The sequence below is a fragment of the Sebastes fasciatus genome, chromosome 2, assembly GCF_043250625.1.
Source record: "Sebastes fasciatus isolate fSebFas1 chromosome 2, fSebFas1.pri, whole genome shotgun sequence".
Classification (NCBI taxonomy): domain Eukaryota; kingdom Metazoa; phylum Chordata; class Actinopteri; order Perciformes; family Sebastidae; genus Sebastes; species Sebastes fasciatus.
This window is the reverse complement of record NC_133796.1, coordinates 20,209,350-20,234,118: the sequence shown is the minus strand read 5'-3', so window position 1 is coordinate 20,234,118 and position 24,769 is coordinate 20,209,350. Positions and strand designations below refer to the sequence as shown.

Below are 24,769 nucleotides of genomic sequence, written 5' to 3'. Positions count from 1 at the left end.
AAAGCAGCAGCTGTTCAGCTTTAAATGGTGATGGTTAAGTTTTCATACATTTTAAGTTATATAAAAATATCTTGCAGAAACTCTCAAAAAATCGACCAGGCTACATCATCCAAGCCCATGTTGTTCGCATAAATGAAAACTGTATTTAACTACTTTCAGTTTCAGGATAACTCAGAGAACCTCTCTCCATGTATGACTTTCATTCTTAAAATCACTGGAAAAACAACTTGTTTTGTCTCCTTTTAATCTGGCACAACATCTGACACAGTGTGGAATAAAATAAAATAAAGTGAAATAGGATGAAATAAAAAGATAGAACAGGATATATAGCTGTCAGTCCCTGCTCACTATACAGCACCACTGGGACAGTAAACAGGCCGGTGTTGCTCCACATGTATAATACTACCCATAATGCCACCTTGTGCACTTCCCCATTCTGCTCTCTGTGTCCTGTCCAAGGTATGACGTCGACCCGTCGCTCCAGCCAATCACTGCCAACTTGAGGGCTGATGCTGAAGGGAAAGTTGCTGGTAAGAGCCGCAGATTTTTTTTCCCACTCTCATTGACATTTCAACTCCACGACGGATCCAAAGGTAGATAGATTTTGAATCGGGACCTATAAGTTTCTGTCGCTGTGACACGGAGGAGAGATCCTTTAGGAGAGGAGAGGAGAGACTTTATGCGCACAGGATAACCGGCCAGACACAACTATATAGCTGCTGCCTTTCATCCACGGTGAGTTTTAAACGGACTATATTTTCATTTCTTTTTTTTCTTTTTTAAATTCTCCTTTAGAGAATAATTAAACACTGAAAATGTGCGTATTTTTGCATGATCTCCAACTTTTAAAGAGAACATTTAAAAGCAGAAACCTGCATGCAGATTGATTATAAACCTGATGCATGGACAAAGTTATAGGTAAAATAACATGTTAAGTGTTTGCACGTTTCCTTATACATGAGGTGTGTGTACACCCACACAAAGTTGAACACAGCGGGCTGACTTTTGTTGTCATCTATCACACACGCACTCACACATGTGTAATTAGCGCTCTTCACTGAGGAATTAAGCGCACGTCACTCCTTTTAAAAAGCGCCTATTATAGTGAGCTTTATATACGCCAGGGGGGGAAATGAAAGGCTTCGACCTGTACAGTAAATTCAATGTGTATGAGGATCTATTCAGCTCTGCTCGATCCATCAGCGCGCTGGAAATGACGCTGTCTGTTTATCAGCGGACTATTTTTACTTTGGCTCCTTGATCTCGCTGCAATCCATGTGCGATTTTTTTACGGGGAGATTTAAGATACTGTCATATTTTGGCTTAAATGTTGAGTTAAAGAAGTAATTGTTGTAAAATAAATTATGCAATTTGTAAAAAAAAAAAAAAAAAAAAAGAGAGTGACAAGGTTCCAAGAGAAATGACATGTGCACCCTGAGGGTCTTCAGATTGATTTGGGTTTATAAAAATGGCCTGGGCCTTCTATTTATAGTATTGGATTAGATTTTTAAAAAAACAACAATGTTATTAAATAAATATATATTTCTATTTAAGTCCAACCTCTAATCAGATGAGCTTCCATGTTTTGTTTTAATTTCCCCACGTAAAAAGCTAAAGAATGTGATTTCCAAACAGTAGCTGTGAGACTTTATGTCCAGTGTTTCTTTCTGTCACGCTCGCCGAGCAGCGCTGTGACACCATTAGCCCCGGTGTTTATCCCAGCCTTCAGCCTTCAGCCTTTTGCCAGGAGAGGGCTTCTGTGGACTGCACAAGAAAACCCTCTCCTTTCTCCACAAAATTCAGATCATGCACCATGGATTAGTTAAATAAAAACTACATTTGCATTAATGTATTTATCCCCTCAACACATCCTGTTCCAGGAGGAGGATGGAAAAATACAGTACATTTAGGCATGTAGAGCTTTATTGGGATGGAATATAAAAAGATGGAATAGAATGGAATGGAATATAAAAAGCTTGTAAGGCCTTTAGAAAAGCAGAATAAGGACCATCTGCTCATATTTCCATTTTTACTGATGGAGTTATGTGTCCTTATATTTACTTTAATTTGCTGAGAAATAAAGTCGACATTAATAGAGTTCTCTGTGCCGGGACGCGCTCCATGTGCAGCATGTACGCTTTACAAAACAGCAGATTAATGAAAGAACTGCGCAAAAGTCAAACAAGCATGTGATTGTTTGATTATTGTTGATAAAAGCAGAACTGCACATTGTAAAAGTGCAGATAATATATGCAAATAAACCAGCGACGTCCTCATGAATCTCTTTAGAGAGAATAAAATCTGACAATCCGAGGCTGTTTGATGAATGACAGGTCAGCTCAACAAGAATACAGCAAAGAAACTCAGGTCGACATTTGTAGTGGTAATTGAGATTACAAAATTAATAACACCAGTAAAAAAATAAATAATAATAATAATAATAATTAATTGTAGGTTCAATTTAATTTGATTAAAAAATATATATATTTTTCTTTCATTTTTTTTTTATCTGAAATTGACCGTCATAGAACATCGTAGACTGCCAACAATATTATCAGAAGGCTGTTAAAATGATCAGCTAATGATTAATAATTATCCTCATAATCAACAATAACAATAGTAGAAATTATAATAAAACAATAGTAGAAATGAAAATAATAACAACAATAATAATAATAATAATAATAATTATTATTATTATAATAATAATAATTATTATTATTATTATAATAATAAATTGTATAATATTGGATGTGATTATTTGCTCAATGGTGCATAAAGCAGGTGTATTAAAATATGAGGCCTGTAAATGATCACTTTCAACGAGCAGCAGGTAGAGCTGGGATTTGTAGGAGGTAATAACAGTTACGCAGGATGTATAATGTGCACGCAGCAGTGTCCAAACAGGGTTTGGTTTTGTTACTTTCTGAAGGAATAACTCACATCTTCCCTTCTACAAAAATAAAATGTAATAAATAAATAAATAAAAATGAGGGGATATAGATCAATGCTTTAAAATGTTCTTTTAAAAATCTACATGAATCAGAGGGATTCAGCTCAGCCATCTTTTATTTACTGAAAACAATCTTGTAACATTTTCTAATAGACCTCCCCCATATGTCCTGCTATATAAAAGGTGGGTGAACTCTGACCTCCAGTGGGAGATCATCACAAAGGCAAACAACTATTAATGAATATTAAAAAAAAAAAAAAAAAAAAAGTACGTTTCCACAAAAACAAAACTAATTGGAAGCACTGGGCCTATTTCCACCAGTTTTTACACATGATGAGTTTAAATCTGGTATAAATGTGCATCAGCCTGTAAAGGGTAAACTGTAATCCTAAATAAGAACTAAATTAGGGGGTTTACCCTGCACTGCATCTCTCTCTGTCCAAAAAACAATGTCACTGTTTTTCACTGCAGCTCCCTCATGCTTTTTCTTTCTTTCTCTCTTTCTTTTTTTGCATTTAAAGATTCTAGATGGGTACAAATACCACATTGCCTCACCCTCGGGGGAAAATAGCGACCAGATTAGGCTTTCTTTTCAAGGCCTGTGGCATTAGTTGCTGCTAATCCGAATTGGGCTAATTGCTTTCCCAACATCATCCTATATCCCGATTCTCTTACTGACTTCCACAGCAATCCAGACTATACCTCACAAAACAGAACAAAAAAAATACATAGGAAATATATATTATAACAGGGTTGTTGCTGATAAAGAAGAAGGCCTATACTTGGCATGCAATGAGTGAAGATTGTGAAAAAAAAAAAAATGAAATCTCTCGAGAGTGGAGACAACGAATTAGCTCTTGGAGCGGATTTACAGCTTAACCAAAGAAATCAATAACCTACTGGAGGTATTGTTTCCAAAGAAAACTACTTGACACACTCATCGGGGAATCTGTCTTTTCAGCAAAGGGCAGGTTAGTGGTGAGAATTTTTTGACAGCTGCAGTCTGTGTGACAAGTGAGAGGCAATAACATTTGCACCACAAAAGGTAGGCTGTAACCACAAGTATTTTAAATACAGGGATGCAGGTTGTTTAGACTACATTTTGACATTTAATTGGACGAGATGTTACATGTTTATCAGTATATTATTACACGGGATTAAGTGTCAGGCGATTAAATCCTGTTTCTTATGACTACAAAAACAATAGCTGTGGTTTAAGGTGCCACTATGGCTGACCGACATGGTGACGCATAGTTTAACACTGACTTTCAAGTTTCACTTTCAGTTTATTTGTCATATGCATTTAAAAGTACAGTGTACAGTGAAATGCAATGAAATACCAATTTTACCTGGCTCTCTCTCAGCCCTTAAAATCTATAAATAGTACAGTTGATTAATACTGCAATAAATAAGACAATACCTGAGAATACAATTATAAAACAACCTGGAACATCCATAAAACAATCCACAGCTCCACAATCTACAATCTACTGTTCAGTAGTCTGACCACCTGAGGGTAAAAACTGTCTCTTTATTGTACTTTTTTAGTGAATACAATGTCTCTAACTTTAATTCAAGTACCAGAAAAAATAATTCCCTTCCATTAACCTCTACAAAAAATCTGAATAATAATGTTTGAAAGTTTAACTCCACCTCCAGCTCGACCAATCATTCAGTTTTTACAGTATAAATCATAACCAACATGAGGTCCCCTCATTGCACAAACTCCTATGAGGAGGGGTGGTGGTGGTGGTGTGGGGGGGTGTTTGTGGTCTAATGCATGTCTAATAGGGGGGTCCTTGACGTGAAAATGTTTGGGAACCCCCCCACACCCCCCCACCCCCCTTAGCTGATAATATAAGCTGCAGCCATTCACGTATAGGCCTATAGGCTGAGCCACCAGTCTAAGTGAGTAGAAACAATGCAGGAAGGAGAAACAGATGAATGTGCTCGTTTAGTTTACGGGTTGTTTGATGAAGGAGTATTGGCCAAAGTGTTGTTCCTCACCGCGGGACCCTCGGTGACAGTTTGAGCCTCGGTCCTCTCAGCTCATTATCTAGCTGGCCCACTGAGGGCCCCATTCAGGCTGAGGGCAGTCTCTCCCTCTCTCAGTCTCTCTCTCTCTCTCTCTCTCTGCCTCTCACCCTCTCTATCTATCTCTCCCCTTCCTCCCTCTCTCTCTCTCTCTCTCTCCCCTCCCTCTCTGCCTCTCTCAACCTTTCTCTCTCTATCCCCTCCCTCTCTCTCTCTCTCTCTCTCTCACCCTCTCTCTCTCTCTGCCTCTCACCCTCTCTCTCTCTCTGTCTCTCTCTGCCTCTCTCTCTCTCTCTGGCAGCGTCGTTTGTCTACTCATTGAACCCATAGTCAGGAATGTGATGGTTGTTAGGGAGCCCTCTTTCACCTCCCAAGTGTTTTATTGATGAGCTCTGACTTCTCCTACTTTTTTTCACATGTCAAAAGAAAGTCAAGTGTAGAGCCTCCATGACTTCATTTCATGGCCTGCATGCCATCCAAAAAAAAAAAAGAAGCAATTTCTCTCCCCTCCCCCTGCTTATATGCTTGTCCCCTCTCTCTCTCTCTCTCTCCCTCTCTCTCTCTCTCTCTCTCTCTCTCTCTCTCTCTCTCTCTCTCTCTCTCTTTGCCCTTTCATGCACCCCCCTTTTCTGCTGCTTTAGTGTGGCTTCCCCTCATTCTCTCTCCCCTTTCTGGTTGTCCTCGACGGGGCTCCTCAGAGCAGAGACTGGTGCTGCTGCTGCAGCAGAGCTCCGGGTGTTATGCTCCAAACACGGGCGCAGAGGGGTTGCTTTTGGGTGCGTTGAGGTGTGCGTTAATAGCCAGTTTCATTCAAGCGGGCTGCAAGTTTGGGGAGCGTGTGGCCATGGCTGCACAGTCATTTGCTTTACTTTATTTACGCGTGCTTATTTGCTGTCAGGTCGCTGGGAGGAGTGACGTCGTCGCCAGCCGCCGTGCCTCGCAAATGTGTCCATAAAAAGCAGCGGAGCTTGTCCTAAAAGGCTGCGCTCTTTTACGCATGGTGTTTCTTGTTGACAGGAGGGGTAAGGCTATTCAGGGGGAAGGTGATACCCAGACAGAATCAACAAAAAGCACGTGGGGGACATTTTTGATTGCTTTTTATGCCATTTTCAAAATGCAAAAATATTTTCAAAGTAAATATGCTCCCATGCATTTTTAGATGCACTTTCCCATGCAGAGTTCTCCTCTCAGGATGAGCAATATGGAGTTAATTCATACGTGTCGAGATGATTTAAGTCTTTGAGCTTTAAATTCATAAAGAATTGTTATTTATTTTCTTGGTTTTATTTTGGTTTTGAAGGTTGTTTTCTCTATAGTGTACTTGATGGGCTTGTCTGTAAGCTCATCTACTTAAAAGTTGGTTTATAGACTGTTGTAATTACAAAGAGTGGATTGCATATATGAAAACAACCTTAAAAAAAATAAAAAGTATAAAAAAAAAAAAAATCATAAAGAGAGCAAAAGTTATTCAACCATTTTGTAAAAAAAATAAAAATAATTGTTATGTCAGTGATGATTAATCCGCCTAGAGGTCTACATTTGACACGTGGATGCAGAAACCACAACACTTTTTGTTTTACATTTTGCAACATGTGTCCAAACTTTACAACATAACATCATAATGTCCATATTCAACATAACATTCACGCGTCCATATTAATAGCATAATGTGCATCTGCTGCTTCATAAAAAAAGTAAGCTGTAATTTTCATTCAGTGTTGTGAGCTCCAAAGTGTGCTGCTGCTCTTCCACTGCTACTATACTTCTCGGTTCCCCTTTGCAGCTCTAGTTAGTTAGCCTCAGGTTGGAGCTGAACATGCCTCAGATTCCCAATTCAGCTTGGAAGAATAGAGCCTTCCGACCAATGGGGCATTTCCGAGGCAGTTGCTTTGCAATAGGGCAAAATATTCAGCGAGTGAGCGCAGGGGATTTGCATGCGTGGGCTGATTAGTGGGTTGGGAAGACTCTCTCTCTCTCTCTCTCTCTCTCTCTCTCTCTCGCTCTCTCGCTCTCTCTCGCTCTCTCGCTCTCTCTCTCTTTCTCTCTCAATTCAATTCAATTTGCTTTATTGGCATGACTGTCAGCTGAACAATATTTCCAAAGCGTCAACCAATAATAAATACAAATAAAAAAAAGAACAAAATAAAAACAAAAACATTTATATATATATATGTACACACATATATACAATTCATTAAACAAATTACAATATATAGATATTTAAAAAGAACATGCATGTAAATGGAAGAAATAAAGAAGTCATTAAGTCTCTCGCTCTCGCTCTCGCTCTCTCTCTCTTTTTCTCTCCCTCTCTCCCTCTCCCTCTCTCTATGGCTCGGCCCCGTTTCCCGCTTTGGCTGTGGTGCAGGGGGAAGTGTTTATATGGGGGATGATGATGACAGAGGTCGGGTAGCGCTAATGGGCCAGTGAAGAGAGGGAGGAGAGGAGAGGAGAGGAGAGGAGAGGAGAGGAGAGGAGAGGAGAGACGCTCACAGCAGACCAGGAACACACAGAGGTCTACATTAATACACTTGTTCCATCACCAATCAGCATAGGTGTGTTCATTCTCTTATACCCCCACCTCCTCCTTCTACCACCACCACCACCACTCTCCCTCCTCCTCCTCCTCCTCTTCCTCCCTCCTCTCTCTCTTTCTCTTCCCCACTCTCTCTCATTCGCTCTCTCACACGCCAGCGCACATCCTCGCGCCAAACTCCGTGCGTCCGTCCTGACATCTGAGTTCACTGTCAATCTCTGTCCCCTTCGCAGGGATATCCCCTCCGTCTCCGTCTCCGTCTCCCTGCAGAAGACCAGCACTGGAAACTAATTTTTCCCTCTTCTAAAAACTTCCCGAGAGAGACTGATCCTGGTCGGCTCTTTTTTTTTTTTTTTTTTTGGTTTGTTGCTCCTCTCTCTCTGTGTGGTGTTGGAGAACTAAGGCTGTATAGCCTATATAGTTTACCAAGGACTTTGACAACGACGCAGGATGCCCCAAAAAGGTGAGATCCTGAATTATTATTATTATATATATTTTTTTTATCATGAATTATTATTATTATTATTATTATGTGTTTATATATTATTATTATTATTATTATTATTATTATTATATTATCATGCATTATTATTATTATATGTATATATATATTATTGTTGTTGTATATTATTGTTATTATTATAGGTCACATTTATTTAGAGGTTGAGGTTGTGGGACTGTGCAAGCCTGTCTGTCTTCTGACTGGACTCTCTTCTCAAAAAGTGCGAACAGCCTTTAGCGCCTCTGTCTGTTTTATCTGCTCCGATTTTAGTTGTTGGTGTGTTTTAGGCCTACGGATAGCTTAGCGCTTATTTATGACAGTAAAAGAGTAAGAAGTCACGTTGGGCCAGGACAGTGATCATCGTGGAGAATGGGAAGCAATGACCCGTTGAGGAAAAAGGTGTCAGATTGATTCATGCAGGCGAGTCACCCAAGCGCCTTGTACCACAAAAAAAAAAAAAAAACTCCATGAAGCACTTCTTGGTGCAGGAGGTCCGTTTCAGCGTTACTTGTGTGCAGCTTCCCTTAATGACAGCAAGTTAAACTACTTTTACATTTTAGCAGTCAGGCTGTGTAGTATTTTAAAGTAGTCAGACACTCTCTTTTGACAGGCCTAATAGTAAATAATGCTTTAAATAATTTAAATGATACAATAAAACACAAACTATATGGATACAAATTGCTGCTGCTTTTAAACTATTTTGTCCAAGACAATTTATCAGAATAAAACAGTATTAATTTACAGTAATTTAGCATTTTTAAATTTTTGTAATTTTGAAGATAAATTCTGCATAATTCAGCCTAAAAATATTCCTATAATAAAATTTAAAAAAGACTGATAGCAGAAACACAGCAGGCCTATAATAATATATTACTAACATTGTTGAGAATTTGAGTTGAGATTAAACCTGTTGGCTACATGCTAATTCACTAAAATGTCTTCTGTAATATGTAACACATTTTTATATAAATATATATACTATATATTCTCTGTTAGCCTGCACTAACTTGCACCGGTGGCCATTGTATAGTCGAGGCCTACATGCAACTATTTCTGCATCTGAATGTTGTGAGCGCGGCCAGAATAAGCATGTTGAATTAAGACATTGTTGTTACGGATTACAAAAAGGAAAAGAAATGCAGATTAGATCGGGAACAACAACGTTTGAGCTTTCGACCTTAAATAAATGATTAACCACTAGGACCTTATCAGGCTAAAAGCTACTGACTCAGGCTGCTCAGCCTTCAATAGGCTGTATTTTATTTATTATTATTATTTATTATTATTATTATTCCACCTTAATTTTGACATCAAGCCATTATAGGCCAACAACAATAATAATCTGAATTAGTTAGTGGTTGTTTTGGTGATGTTAGGTTATGCTAAGCAGGCTGACTCTCTATGTGGGCCAGTGTGATGGAATCTGAATGTGATTAATGCAGCCTATTTGTTAAACATGAAAGAAAAGCCACAATATAAATGCAATGCATGCGTGAATCCCCACAAAACTAGCCTCGAGTCTGTTATAGACGTCGCTATATCAGGGCCATTTTGCTCTGCACACAACACAGCTTTTGCATGGAGGGAGAGAAGAGAAAAAACGAAAAAACTTGAGACTTCTCCCTCCCCTGCATGGCCCCCTTTTTATCTGTCCTCCCAGTCAGTCAATAGCTTCTTTTAATGCATTTGTCTTTTCCAATTGAGCGCCCTACTGCGCTGTTGTGTCTCTAAAAACCCGCTTTACAACCCGCAACCAGCAGCACCAAATAACCACCAAATATTTGTAACAAGAAATTACTTTTTACATTTTTTTTTTCTTCTTCTTCTTCTATATAAAAGCAAAGGGGGCCAACAAAAACCCCACATTCACGCACTCGCAGCACCGGGGTCACGGTCGTGTGTGTGTGTGTGTGAGAGAGTGTGTGTGAGACTATGTGTGTGTGTGTGTGTGAATGGTCCCGGAGGGGGTGGATGCATGCCTCCGGCTCTTTGTATTAATCTGAACTTGTTGGTGTGTTTAGTGTGGAAGCTGTGTGTGTTTCTAGTCGTGGAGGCCGAGTTTTTTGAGGTATACTGAGGCAGAAGAGGAGGGGGTGCATTGTTGGGAGTCCAGCAGCAGGCTTTGTGCACCAGCTTTAGTACCCCCCTCCTGGTCTGGACTTTTGCAGAGCAAGTGAGGCGAGCTAGACTAAACGTGTGTCACTGTACAGTTATAGACTCCACCAGAGGAGGGATATCAATTAACAAAAAAAAAGAAAATATATAGAAGTCTCTTGCTGAGATGATGATGAGGGGCTTTGAAAGAAATAAAAAGAGTTATATAGGCTGTTATAGTTTGAATTTATTTTTTTGACAAGTGCAAGTCATTTATTTTGCTTTGGCAGCAACATTTAGGTTCAATAGTAAAAAAAAATGTAGGGCACATAATGAAGATAAGTGCATCAGTATAGCTGTTGGCTGTGCTAATGTGTTGTTCTGCTTTGTCCTATAGGGAGACATTAAGTAGTGAAAACGGCAGATGATTGACTAAATTGTTAGAGTGGACAGTCATCTCTGTTTCCAGGCAAGTTTAATTAAAATACATACATACAAATGAGGATGTGACAATTCATTATATATATGCATCAATAATGTTTTTAAAGCACAAAGATCCGCAAATATTTATAATCGAACGATGAAGATGAGAAACTTTATTTATATATATATATATGTATATATATATATTTAAAAAAAAATTATAATGTTGCAAATAATTTGAAAAAATATAAATATGTGTACACAATGGTGCTAACCAGCTTTGTTTTTTCCTTGTTGACGCTCAGAATACCACAGCCAAGCCACGTGGGAGTCTGGCGTAGCCTCAATGATGCAGAACAGTAAGTTGTTTTCATATATTTATTATTTTAGAAACTTTTTTTATGATTACAACCGCAAAAGTGTTGTAATGCGGTTGCATTGGAAAGAAGCAACACCCACTGACATTATATGCACAGGTTGTTATAGCGCAATAACTTTAAAGGAAAGGGAAAATGTACGTGCAGGCATTAATTTGCATGACTTTGAGGCTCAGGGGGTGAAATATTCTTATAGTTATTTGATGGCTGTTTCATTGCTGTTAATTTAATATTTTTTTTGCAATGATAGGTAGAGAAGTTATTATTGAACAAGTTAATCACACGTCGTCCTGCTCCAGAGAGAGAGACAGAGAGAGAGAGAGGGAGAATAGAGGGGGTTGGGTTGAGAGGGAGATTTTTTTTGTTTCTGCTTGAGTTGGTATTAAATAATTGCACAGCCGTCTGCATTAGCGTTAGAGCTGGCTGCCAGGCTGCATACGAGATTAGCCTCGTAGAGAAGAGCCCTGCATGAAACATGAGGAATAGCAATAATGTCTTATGTAGATTAGTCCATATTCTTCACGGACAGACAGCATGAACTAGAAAAGAAAATGCTCATATTATAACCGCAGGCCTCACTGTTGGATATAGGTGCAAGGCTGAAATCATGGAAGATAAATATTAACAACCTATATTGTCGTGGGTGCTTATAATAAAAAAAATATATAATAATTAAAAAAAAAAAAATGGTACATGAAGTTGCTTATAGGCCTCTTGTGTTTTTTAAAGTGGCCCACATTGAGTTGAATATCTGTCTTTATTGCTATGGTGTGTGTGTGTTGAAAACCAAAAAGGATAAACATGAACATTTTCTCTCTTGCTGCTGGACAAGAGGTGTATGACATCTGTGATGAAGGTGTGTGGGATGATTTTATTATATTACTCTCCATATACCTTGATGACGTGTCTGTGCTGTAATCTGTGCGCATTAGTGCCAAAAAACAAAACATGTTTGAATCCAATGGACCAGTTGGATTGTTTGATGTGAAGAGGTGTGATAATCATAATTAACAAAAAATACTTTTCTTATTAACTGCTGGCATTATAGAGTGTTATTTTATTTTATTATAATTTTTTTTTTTGCTTGCCGGTGTTCCATTATATAGAGCTGATAGGATGCCTTATCAAAGCTGTGTACAATACCCAGAGCTCCATGCTTTGCAGCGGATTGATGATAATGGGATGCTCCCCTGGCTTGGCCTGTGATGTCTGGTTGTGAATTGCCGAGCAGATATCATTGGGAACGGCCCTTTGGGTTGTCTAAAGGTCGCAGCGGCCTCGGTGGCTTTTGTGCTAATAACTCCTGGGTGTATATGGTGGGGAGCGTCCAAATTGACACCATATGTTTTCCTATTAGTCGACTTGCAATAGAATAACAAGGCGCATAATCAGCGCCAGCGGGCGAGATCGACTCTGCAGGCACTTGAGGGAATTGGTGCCATGATTAAGACTTAACCTTAGTTTGATTTTTATTGTGATGTCCTTATCTGACAGGTTTTATCGATCCGGCGGATTTATATGATAGCTATAAATCAGAGGTGACGGAGCAGCACTGCTTAGGCCAATTTCAGCATAAGAAGTCTATTAATTCCACTTAATCCTGGAATTACCAAAGAGCAAAGAGGGGATGATAATGGATTTACTATCAATCAGATCCACTGCTGGAAGATTATTATTACACATAGAGATATGTTACTCAGTTAAACAGGTTTTATTTCCAGGGCTCCTTTTTTTTTAATAATTTCTATAGAATTAAGTCTGCAGTTTAGAGTCCTCAAGTTTCAAGTTCAAGTTTCTTTGTCATATGCATTTAAAAGTACAGTGTACAGTGTAATGCAATGAAATGTATTTTACCCTGGCTCTCTCGCAGCCCCTTAAAATCTATAAATAGTACAGTTGATAAATACTACAATAATAATAAGACAATACCTGAGAATAGAATTATAAAACAATCCACAGCAGCTCTGCATTCATTTAGTCCTGTGACATGTTTCAGTGCAATAGACGCCTATACCGATTGCACACACAACAGGAATGGCTGTGAGCATTTGTTGTCAAATACAAACAAGGGTGGTGGGGGGGGGGGGGGGGGGGTGTAGAAAGAAGCGCATGTCACTTTTAATATGTTAAGAATCCACGCGCGCCCTCGTTTCTGTGCCCGCGCGCAGCCCCCTGGCCACCTTAAAACCAAGTCTCCCTCGGAGGGTAAACGAGTAGCGTCCAATTTTGTCTGAGTGATATCCAAATGCAGACAGAAAGGGTCGTTTTATCATGCTACTATTTGTCGTGACGATGCGATTTTTCAAAAGCAGAGCGGTGTCATAAAGTGACATGCTCTGCCACAAGTGCTCCAACTGATCTTTTCAATTAGCCATCCCATGCATGATCCGAGGCGACTTCCGCCTATTTCCAGAAATTAAGCTCAAACTTTGACGTGCAGCTAGCTTTATTTTAAAGACAAATGTCAGGCAGGGCTCATCATATTTTTTCCCCCTCTTCTATATTTGGAGGCTTATTTATTGCTAAGGAGCCTCTGCTCCAGGAGTCAATGTAGCGGGCGGCAGCGCAGAGGAAGGCAGCGGAGACACAGAGAGCAGCTCAGGCACTCCGGGGAGTCAGCACAGCTCCCATTACGCACCAGGTTTGCAGGCTTATTCTGTTGCTTTAGACAAATACCAGAGCATCATTTAGGAATAATTTACAAAAAGCTATCTTTTTTAGATTATAACCAATGATAAAAAATGCTGTTTTATAGCTATTATCCTATATGGTGTCTGTCTTTTTGGTGCGTAATTATTGGGTGTTTTTGGATGAAACAAGGTTTGCCGGCTTATTCTGTTGCTTTAGACAAATACCAGAGCATCATTTAGGATTAATTTACAGAAAAGCTATCTTTTTTAGATTATAACCGATGATAAAAAATGCTGTTTTAGAGCTGGTATCCTATGTGGTGTCTGTCTTTTTGGTGCGTAATTATTGGGTGTTTTTGGATGAAACCAGTTGCGCATTTAAAGTCACTTTCCAAAAAAGCGATGCTTTTGAATGATAATTTAACACATTATTTCATGCCTTTTCATGTATTTTTATGTGATTGTCGGAGCTTGCTGGTTATTATTATTTAGAGTACAGTTTATGAGTGAGGTGCATGGTGGTGTTGTTGGTGATGATGCGCAGCTGTACATGCAGAGGATGGATAAAGGTGCGACTGTTTTAATACCCAAGTTTGCTGGTTTGATAACAGGTTGGTTGAGCTTCTTCGTTGCAAAAGACCGAATGAGCTGTTCATTTATTATTATGGGAAAAAAAACATATTGAGATGTTTTGGTTTAGTTTATGTGAAGCTATATTGTCGTTTAATGTTCTGCATGTTGTTACTGAATAACTGCGCAATGTATGTCTTCAAGGGGGAATGCACCGAGCGGTTTATTAAAACGATTTGTTTTATCAATGCATTTCGATTTTAAACTCATTTTTCAACAATATGACAGTTAGTTTTTTTTTTAAGTGAACTGCAATCTGTACTTCTTGTCTTCATGTTTCATCTTTAACTCGACTATCCTGAGCGCTTATATGCCAATTATTTCCTCTCCACCCAAATTTTTGCTTTTATCACATTCTGTTTTTTTAATTGGAGTTATAATATATAACGATGTGATGACTGCGATGCTTTTGTCTCCATGTAGGTCACAGTGGCGTAAACCAGCTTGGTGGTGTGTTTGTTAATGGTAGACCGCTGCCGGATTCCACCAGGCAGAAAATAGTTGAACTTGCTCACAGTGGCGCGAGACCCTGCGACATCTCCAGGATACTGCAGGTGACAACCAACACTCCGTATACACACTTTGATTTTAATGGATGCAAACTGCTTTGTAAAAAAAAAAAAACATTAAGCAAAAATATGAAAGACATAACGGTATGATTTTCATATTAAATCCACATCCTGTAGCTTAAATTATGCGTTTTATTGGTGTTTTAAGTCATTAAAATGATTATTTACTAGTGACATCATTCCGTTTACTGGAAATATAATAAGGCCGACAGAAAGGAAAGTAATAATAATAATAATAATACATTTATTTATATAGCACTTCTCAAAACAGATGTTACAAAGTGCTTCATAAGACAATAAAAGCAGATAAATAAAGTAAAATATATGGTAACTGTTAAAACAGAACAGACAATAAAAGCAGATAGAGTAAAACAAATATGGTAACTGCTAAAACAGAACATCACAGACATTAATAATAGAAGTAATAAAATGGTAAGACAAGTTGATAAAACAAATATATAGTATATAAAGATACATGTGTATATATACATATATATATATATAAGTGTAATCTACCTGCTTCTTATAAAGAATAATGCCTAATATACCATTGAAGGCATATTTTTTGTGTTTATAGACCCATGATGAAGTCCAAGTGCTGGACAGTGAAAAGGTGATAATTATTTGACGCCACTTTAGAAATTCCGTTAATAGTCGTAAATAATGTATGTGAATTGTGTCTTTTGTTTTTCTATACAGGTATCCAACGGCTGTGTGAGCAAAATCCTGGGCCGGTACTATGAGACTGGCTCCATAAGACCGAGAGCAATAGGCGGCAGCAAGCCCAGGGTCGCCACTCCGGAGGTGGTCGCCAAAATCGCGCAGTACAAGCGAGAGTGTCCGTCTATCTTCGCGTGGGAGATCCGAGACAGACTGCTGTCGGAGGGGATCTGCACCAACGACAATATACCCAGTGTAAGTGTGAGTTATGTGCATGATTTTAATTTTATTTTGGATGCTATTAATATGAACTCGTGTTATGATGTTATGTTGTAAAAGTTTGGACACATGTTGCAAAATGTCATTTTTTTTGTGGTTTCTGCATCCACGTATCAAATGTAAAGACCTGTAGGCGGTTTAATCATCACTGACATAACTATTTTTTTTTTTTTACAAAATGGTTTAATAACTTTTGCTCTCTTTATGATTTTTTTTTTTTTTTTTATACTTTATTTTTTCAAGGCTGTTTTCATATATGCAATCCACTGTTTGTAATTACAACAGTGTATAAACCAACTTTTAAGTAGATGAGCTTTACAGACAAACCCATCAAGTACACTAGAGAAAACATCCTCAACATTCAAAACAAAACCAAGAAAAGAAATAACAATAATAATAATGACAAAAAGAAAGAGTAGAGTTATAAAAACAAAACATGAAATTAAGTTTTTTTTTTCTCATGCAGTGGAGGAAAAAGGAGATGGGCAGCCAACTAATATCGTGCCATAAATCATTGGAATAGCTGCCCTCTTTACATCCGTCATCTTCTAACAAATCCTCATTCAAATACCATCTAAGAATACATTACTTAAGCAGCTGATCCATATAGTCCAGTGTTGGTCATGTATGGCATTACTGCACATGCACATCACCTGAACATACAGTCAATTAGAAGGAGCTGGCTGTCCATTTTCCTGTGCACATTTATTAGCATTATTATGTATGTGTGTGTGTGCATATAGAATCACACTGATCTAATCTCTCATTTTATCATATGCAATTTGTCATTCAGGTGTCATCGATAAACAGAGTCCTCCGCAACCTGGCTAGTGAAAAGCAACAGATGGGCGCAGATGGCATGTATGACAAGCTGAGGATGCTCAACGGTCAGACAGGAACTTGGGGGACCCGGCCCGGATGGTATCCAGGAACATCAGTGCCAGGGCAGCCCAACCAAGGTGAGCCTCATTATCACACAGTGGCAATAATAAAGACACCTTGACGCATGCAAGAAGGATATACAACCTATAGGTCTGATTTTTCAGCCTCAGTAACATTTAAACATATTTGACTCTTGCATAGATGGATGCATTAAAGGTCCCATATTATAGAAAAAATTATTATAAAGCAGGCTTAAATCCTATCTAAATACTGTGAAAGTATCGAAACACTCAATCCACAGGGAAATTCACACAACCCGTATTCAGAAACTCTGCATTTGAATCAAGCTGTCAAGATTACTGTCCATTCGTGATGTCACGAATATACAATATTTAGATCCTTGACACAATTTTAAACGTAAAACATTCTAAATGTGTCCCAGTTTATTCCTGGTTGCAGTGTATATGTGAATGTCATCAGCTGACAAGAAGTACACATGGACCCAAGCTGTTGACTAGCAATGTTAATGCAATTCTGTTGCAATTCCGTCAAAATGTGCTAAAACGGAGCGTTTCAGACATGGGGGTAAATACAGGTATATTCAGGTCGACAGTATGAGGAAAATAAAGTTTCTTTTGAACATTAAAGCATGTAAACATGTTCTAGTAGAAACACAAAATACAAGTATGAACCTGAAAATGAGCATAATATGGGACCTTTAAGGATTTACGTGAACTCCTGCAGAGGTCACCAGGACTTGATCATGTTTGAATATGAATAGTGAGTTTACAGCTCACTATTCCAGTGGCTCTCTCTGTGTTTTGCAGGAAGGTATTGTATTGGCATGCTTTGATGCCCTGAACAAGACCCCCAATTAAGACTATAGTCGATTAGAGGAAAGCCATAGGCCATGCATGCAGTCTTGAATGCCTCCACTGTCCCAGACATGGATGTGCGTGACAGCGGCTTGTCCTTTCAGCAGAGGTGTCCACCCAGCAGCCTGCGTTTTTTCCTCCCCTCCTGATGGGGGATATTAGTACAAAGGAATGTTTTCCTTCACACGCAATGATTGGTTATGGGAAACGCTCCGCACTACGTGTAATTGCTCATTAAAGAGGGCTTTGTCTCTCATTATGGCAACATGCAGGAGTGTGGAGATGGTAAGGGCTGCTGTGGAAATGTTCCACCTGATAGGGTTTCCTGTCGGCCTACTGCAGGCCAAACATTGAGCACAGTTTCTTATTGGAGACGCACACCTTTTTACTGCTTACTTCACCACCTTTTTACGCTTACTTTGCCTCTGAAATATTCATTCATTAGAAAAGTATTAGGATGAAGCATCGAGTCTGATTAATATGCATCAGAAAAGGGGAAATGCAAGTGCTGGAATTCAGTCGTTGCGAATAATAATTTGCATTTTGTTTGATGACCATTTGGACACGTGGGGCTGTTATCAACAAGCAGCAAAGCGGAAAAGATCATATTAACAGCTAAATGATTAACTTTATTTTGGAATCATAATACTATTATTATTATAATAATAATAATAATAATAATATTGATAATATTATTGTGATTATTATTATTATTATTGTGATTATTATTATTGTTGTGATTATTATTATTATTATTATTGTGATTATTATTATTATTATTATTGTGATTATTATTATTGTTGTGATTATTATTATTATTATTATTGTTCTTATTATTATTATTATTATTGTTCTTATTATTATTTTACATATTATCTACTTTAATTTTTTTACTGGTTGCCGTTGATACAGCCTGTCATAGCAAGTTAGATCAATTATTATTTATTCTTAATAAAGATAATATTTTATAATTATTATCTGATTATATTTAGTATGATAACACCAGCAATAATAATAATAATAATAATAATAATAATATATTTTTTAAATTATACCTTAGTTATTTATTGTGTTTTTAATTCAATGACTATTTAAGTAAAGCAGTTGTCTCCGGGGAACGAAAATATGTTTTCCATCCGACAGCCGGTTTAGCAGCTATAAAGATATAAAGGCTACATGGAGAGTGACAGGGCCCCAAAAGAAGACAACTCTATCCAAAGAGGAACGAATAAAAAACTCCTCACCGATTTTCTCTTTTATCTCTTTCTCCTTCTCGCTCGCTGGCTATATGGCTCTAAATCCCGTCTATAGGATTTAGTCTCTCACTTTCTCTTTCAGTTCTAAGCGGTTTCTCAAGAGTGTTTTGATCCGGTCTCAGCAGCTGAAAGGTGCCGCAATTGGTTCGGTATCTCTTTTTTTTTGTTGCTGCTTTTCCGCCTCACTGGCTGAGACATCGTGATACTAAAGAATGAGTTTATTTCCCAGCGCTTTTATAAAAGAAAACAAATCCCATCCTAGCGTCAGTGGGTCTGGCAGACGGATAATAGCTGCACATTCACTCCTTTTTATGGATTATCCAGAGGGAAGAAACAAATAGCGTGGATACAAACTATTGGCCTATAGAAGAATACTTTTGTCTGTTTTTGCAGCGAGGGGAAATTGTCAAGAAACATGTGGCATCAGGTTTTTTTCCTCCAGTGAACCAAGACTTTCACATTTATAGACACACTAAATATGTTTTCAGGCTTTACAGCAAGCATGTAAAATGGACTGTGAGCAAACGTGCAACTTTCTTTTTTTTTTTTAAAATATAATTTCTAACTGCTACATTTTCCACAGAAGTCAAAAGTTTGCACACCCAAACTTTTTTTTTTGGGTTGTTCATGTAACCCTCATGTATCCTGATACAAGGCTACATATAGGCCATTGTGCACCTGTTCCTTGAGCAAGGCACTAGTCACTAAAACTACAGCCAACAACATCTGCATACTACATTTTTCACACAATACAAAAAAAAGAAAGTTTGCACACCCAAACTTTATTTTTTTTTGGTTGTGCATGTAACCCTCATGTATCCTGATACATGGCTACATATAGGCTACATATTGTGCACCTGTTCCTTGAGCAAGGCACTAGTCAATAAAACTACAGCCAACAACATCTGCATACAAAAAGCTGCTACATTTTTCACACAATACAAAAAAAGAAAGTTTGCACACCCAACCCTTTTCTTTTTGGGTTGTGCATGTAACCCTCATGTATCCTGATACACATAGGCCATTGAGCACCTGTTCCTTGAGCAAGGCACTAAAGTCACTAAAACTACAGCCAAACAACATCTGCATACGAAAAGCTGAATTCCCCCTCATGAATTCCTCCCATTGCTCCATAGACAAACATCCGTGAGATATTACATAAAACCAGCCCTCTTATCAACAGCAACCCCTGCTTACTTTCTGCATTAACTTCTCGGTGTGATAATGATGTCCAACAACAAGACAAGACATTAGTCGATAAGCCTCAACCCTGCAAAACTGAAGGGGGGCAGTGAATAGATTGGCCTTATTTTGGTTGTTCAGGGGGTTGCATGCTCTCTCCTCACTCATTTGTTTCCAATTGAAGGACAGAAATCCTGACTGGCGTGTAGCTGGCCAGGGGGACGTGATTAATGATGGTAGTGGATAAGGGTTAACACACTGGGACTCAAAAGCTCTGTTGACTGGGATCCTCGTGCGCACAATGCCAAAGCACTATAGCCCGCGCGCCTCCAGAGAGAGAGGATCCTTTTGTCATCTCCTCCCAATAGCCCAACCTCCCATATATTACAGGCTCACTGCTCGTCCCTGGCTGTGTCCATAGTTTAATGGTTTCCCTTACTCCTGAAGGCATTGTGTCATTCTGAAAAGCGTCTTCTCCTATTCAAAAAGTTGGTGGTCACCTCAATGGCTATACCAACGCCCATATGGGAACGACCATTGAGGCCATTGCTCTGCCCTAAAAAAAAAAAAAGGGGGCTCTAGAGAGAGTTTGGGGTTTTAATACATTTCATAGGCTCTGAAAAGAGGCTTGCCACATCTTGTCACATTTCTCTTAACCTTTTGAGAACACACGCCATTGTTGGGGAGCGATAAGAGACCTTTTTTCTCTCGCCACAGCCTGTTTTTCCCACAATATTTTATAAACAGTTTAACATATTGTTCCTTTTCACTGGCAAACATTAAGACGGATATAATTCCTCTGATTTTTAATTTTTTTTTTTATTTAATCAACCATGATTGGGTGCTTTAATTAATGATGTCTGTACAATTAGGCTGTAGAACACGAGACCCCGGGAATTAATTATTCAATTAGCTTAATTAAATGTATATTTCTATTATGTTTTTTTTCTTGCAGATGGCTGCCCACAACAAGACGGCGCAGGAGAAAACACAAACTCCATCAGCTCGAACGGGGAGGATTCAGAGGAGACACAGATGCGACTGCAGCTCAAGAGGAAACTACAGAGAAACCGCACGTCCTTCACACAGGAGCAGATTGAAGCGCTGGAAAAAGGTCATTTATACTTTTATATCTGCCATATAGATTTTTTTTTTATTGACAAAAATGTTTTTATTGTTATTTATAAAAAAAATGTATACCTTCTTGTTTGTCTGCAGGTGAATTAGGAGAGCTCATTTTTAATGTTTTATTATTATTATTATTATTATTACTATTATTATTATTATTATTATTATTATTATTATTAATAAAAAAGAAAAAAAGAAAAGATAACAGGCCTAATATCTGTCAGACATGGCACAATCCATAGTTTTGGAATTAGGCTCTTGACATACATTTATTCAACTAATAAATTCAATAATTAAATAACCCCTCGACCTAATTTATTACGTATTTACTAACGCTTTTAATGTGGGATTCCTTTGCATTGCAGAATTTGAAAGAACTCATTATCCAGATGTTTTCGCGCGAGAGAGACTAGCAGCGAAAATCGATCTGCCCGAAGCAAGAATACAAGTGAGTGACTTTTTTTTTTTTTTTAACAACAGATGTATGAAAGTTTTAAAAAGTTGCAAAAAAAAAAAAAAAATGCATGTAAGAAAAAAAAACCTAATAAGCATCTTTCGTGTTGCAGGTATGGTTCTCAAATAGAAGAGCAAAGTGGAGGCGAGAGGAGAAGCTGCGGAACCAGCGCCGGCAGGCCAACAACTCCTCCAGTCACATCCCCATCAGCAGCAGCTTTAGCACTAGCGTCTACCAGGCCATGCCACAGCCCACCACACCGGGTAGGTCCTCCACCACATCTGGATCCCCACCACCCCTTCTTCAAAATAACATTACAATAGAATCTGTCAACTATTGTGTTGCACAAATGCTGCAAATACTTTATCTGTCACACATTGCATTATTGCAAATGTCCATGGGTTTCAAGTCAGACTGGATCCATGTGAAATATGACTTAAATATTAGTATGTGACAGCCTGTGGATTAATATAAAAAAGAGGGTGAACGAGGCCTCGCTGGCTGTGCGCTCTAGTTCACATGAAGAAGCAGCGGTGGTTTCCTTTTTGATGGATGATTGAGCAAAACTTCTCAGCTGACTATCTGCGTAATTACCGAATCAGGCACGAGGGCACACCGGCAGAGCTGAGGCTCACAAGTCAATCACCTGAGACACACACACACACACACACACACACACACACACACACTGTACAGACACTACAGTATGTGTCCGGGCCTATCTGCACTGTCAAATAAGGCACGCACTATACTAATGAGACGGTCTCTCTCTCACACTGGAGGACTTCAGTGGGTTTTTAAACACGTTTTTCATTTCTATTCACAGTGTCTTTCACCTCGGGGTCAATGCTGGGTAGACCTGACTCACTCGTAAACACCTACAGTGCGCTGCCACCCATGCCCAGCTTCACCATGGCAAACAATCTACCTATGCAAGTAAGTAAAAAAACACCATAATGCTCACCAAGTCAATGATGTTTTAAAGCATTTTATGTGATATTTTTTTTAGGATGATTGATATGATTGTAAAGAGTGGAAAATCAAACAAACCATGAGTAATTTAAATTAGCCGAAAAAAAACAACTTAAAGGGTAGCTTCCTCAGAGAACTAAAAAAATTATAAATTCAATTAAATCAAAGTATTACAGACGACTATGGATGGCTAAGCTAATGTCACATTCTCTTCCCCCCATCTATAGCCCAGCCAGACCTCCTCTTATTCCTGCATGCTGCCTACCAGTCCGCCTGTGAACGGGCGGAGCTACGACACATACACGCCCCCTCATATGCAGGCACATATGAACAGCCAATCAATGACCGCTGCTGGTACCACCTCAACAGGTAGGCAGACAGTTCATTGTTTACCAACATGCTTGGGAATTAATCCTATGCACTCTTTTTGAAACATCTGCCACCTTTCCTGTAAATTAGGCGGTACTATACATAGCCATCTTTGATTCTGTTGCAGCAGCTTTTCCTTTTCGTCTATTTGAAAATGGTTTAAACGGATCAATATCTCTACTTTCCATATCATTTTTCCCCTCTGCAGTTGCATGAAGCTCATTTCATCGCTTCTCTATATACGCCATCATGTCAGCCCCACCACTCCAGCCCATAGTTTAGTTCCACCCCATTAGGATGCTTTTACTGAGAGCCATATATACCGGTTATAGTCATGAAGAGTTAATCATGCATAACCACATTTCCTCTGTGCTAAATTGCTAATTAATTTGATTCATTTGCTGTTCTACTCTCTCTGTTTAAATGCCATTGCCAAAAGCCTCAATTTATCGAGCTTGTGAGCCTTTTACTGTGCAACCATGTGCAGAGCATTGTGACTCTCTGCAGCTACCTATTTGCAAGCGTTTAAAGCACAATGCTCTGTGCTATGAGGCTAACTGGTGTTAGCTGTCACACTAACTGTGCATGGTGCATCCACTCATCTAATTCAGCATGTTGACTTCTGCTGGGGCTTTTTCCCTTTTCTTTCTTTTACTGACATCTTTCTCTTTTTTTGTCTCTGCAGGACTCATCTCTCCTGGAGTGTCTGTCCCTGTCCAAGTCCCAGGGAGCGAGCCTGACATGTCTCAGTACTGGTCAAGACTACAGTAGAGAGAAGAGCTACTTCACCCTGTAACCACCCACTCCACCATCGCCCTCCGGCAGTGCTCCTCACACACACACGGCACAGGAGAGTAGAGAATGCGAGGGAGGGTTGTGAAGAAGCAAAGGACAGGAGAGGAGAGAAAGAAAGAAAGAAAGAATGAGAGAGACTCCGGGAGAGCCTTGGGACGTCTGGGCTTTTGTTTTTCCAGTGGGACTGTGTGCTGTTCTGTAGCTCTAGGCACATTCAAACGAGGATTTGGAAGAGAGAACAACGATGGAAAAGACAGAAAAAAATGGACCTCTGTAAAGTGCCCGGTGTTAAATTTTTATGGAACAAAAACTTATCTGTTTTTTTTTCTATTTCCAACTTCAGTCATTGTTTCCTTTTTTTCTCTGGTGTGTTAGTAAAATGGCCATTTGTATGTTAATATGAAAAACCAAGATCAAGTACTGATAGATGGACTGCTAGAAAACCATGTTGGTCTTGCGTTTGTTTGAGAGAGGAGAGATTCTGCCATGACTATCTTTTGATCTGCTTATATCGAGACTTTCTACCAGCCTTTGCATGGTCTCTGGACGCTGTTGCATATCATTAAAGACGAAAAGCTGGAGGGAAGACTCTTACTGTGTCAAAAAAACAACTATTTATTGGTCTTATTTCTTACGAATGGATATTTAGCAGAGGAAACTCGAACTCGATCCACCCACTGAGGCTGTGGTCTTGACTCCTCTTGACGTGGGCCTGCGTTTGCCGGCTTGTTAAACACGGATCACAATCGACAGCTCGGAGTGTGCAACGACGGCGTGCGACACAACTTGGACCTCTTGCTTCGGTGGTTGGATTGACTCTAGATTACCACGAAGAACATTTAAATGTGGAAAACAGGTGTAAAAGAAAAACCTGTAGTCTGTAAATGGTAGACTGCGTCTTCGATATAATCCAGTTTGTTTATGTCAAAATGTAAAGTACTTGTCTTCCCTAGAAATCTTCCAGAAAGATTTCTCCAATAAAAGTTGATTTCATTTATATCCCCGAGAATATTCTATAAATGTTCCATGCATCATGAAATACATTTCTTTAGGGTCAGGTACAATTTGTCTCTTAGGTATAGTTGTATTATAGTGTCCTATGGTCAAAAAAAATTGTGCAACTAGAAATATTTAATTCCTATAATTATGATTAAACATTGCTTGACAGA

The 24,769-nt window shown here is 38.8% G+C and overlaps 1 protein-coding gene across 15 annotated transcripts; it reads left to right on the top strand.

The window, feature by feature from the left end:
- Positions 1-528: 528 nt before the first annotated feature.
- pax6b (paired box 6b) lies at positions 529-23,933 on the top strand. Of its 15 annotated transcripts, none has more exons than XM_074613250.1 (14): positions 529-735; positions 7,794-7,986; positions 10,848-10,901; positions 11,752-11,775; positions 14,603-14,733; positions 15,326-15,361; positions 15,448-15,669; positions 16,481-16,646; positions 20,838-20,996; positions 21,376-21,458; positions 21,577-21,727; positions 22,291-22,400; positions 22,664-22,805; positions 23,491-23,933. In XM_074613250.1, the coding sequence occupies exons 2-14, from the start codon at positions 7,974-7,976 to the stop codon at positions 23,574-23,576; spliced, it is 1,377 nt and encodes a 458-aa protein (XP_074469351.1). In that variant the 5' UTR covers positions 529-735; positions 7,794-7,973; the 3' UTR covers positions 23,577-23,933. The 15 variants fall into 15 exon arrangements, with proteins under 15 accessions (XP_074469351.1, XP_074469441.1, XP_074469344.1 ...); XM_074613243.1 differs by lacking the exon at positions 529-735 and adding an exon at positions 7,450-7,542 and having other exon boundaries at positions 7,757-7,986; XM_074613334.1 differs by lacking the exons at positions 529-735; positions 15,326-15,361 and adding exons at positions 7,450-7,542; positions 10,517-10,588 and having other exon boundaries at positions 7,757-7,986; positions 15,448-15,663.
- Positions 23,934-24,769: the final 836 nt, after the last annotated feature.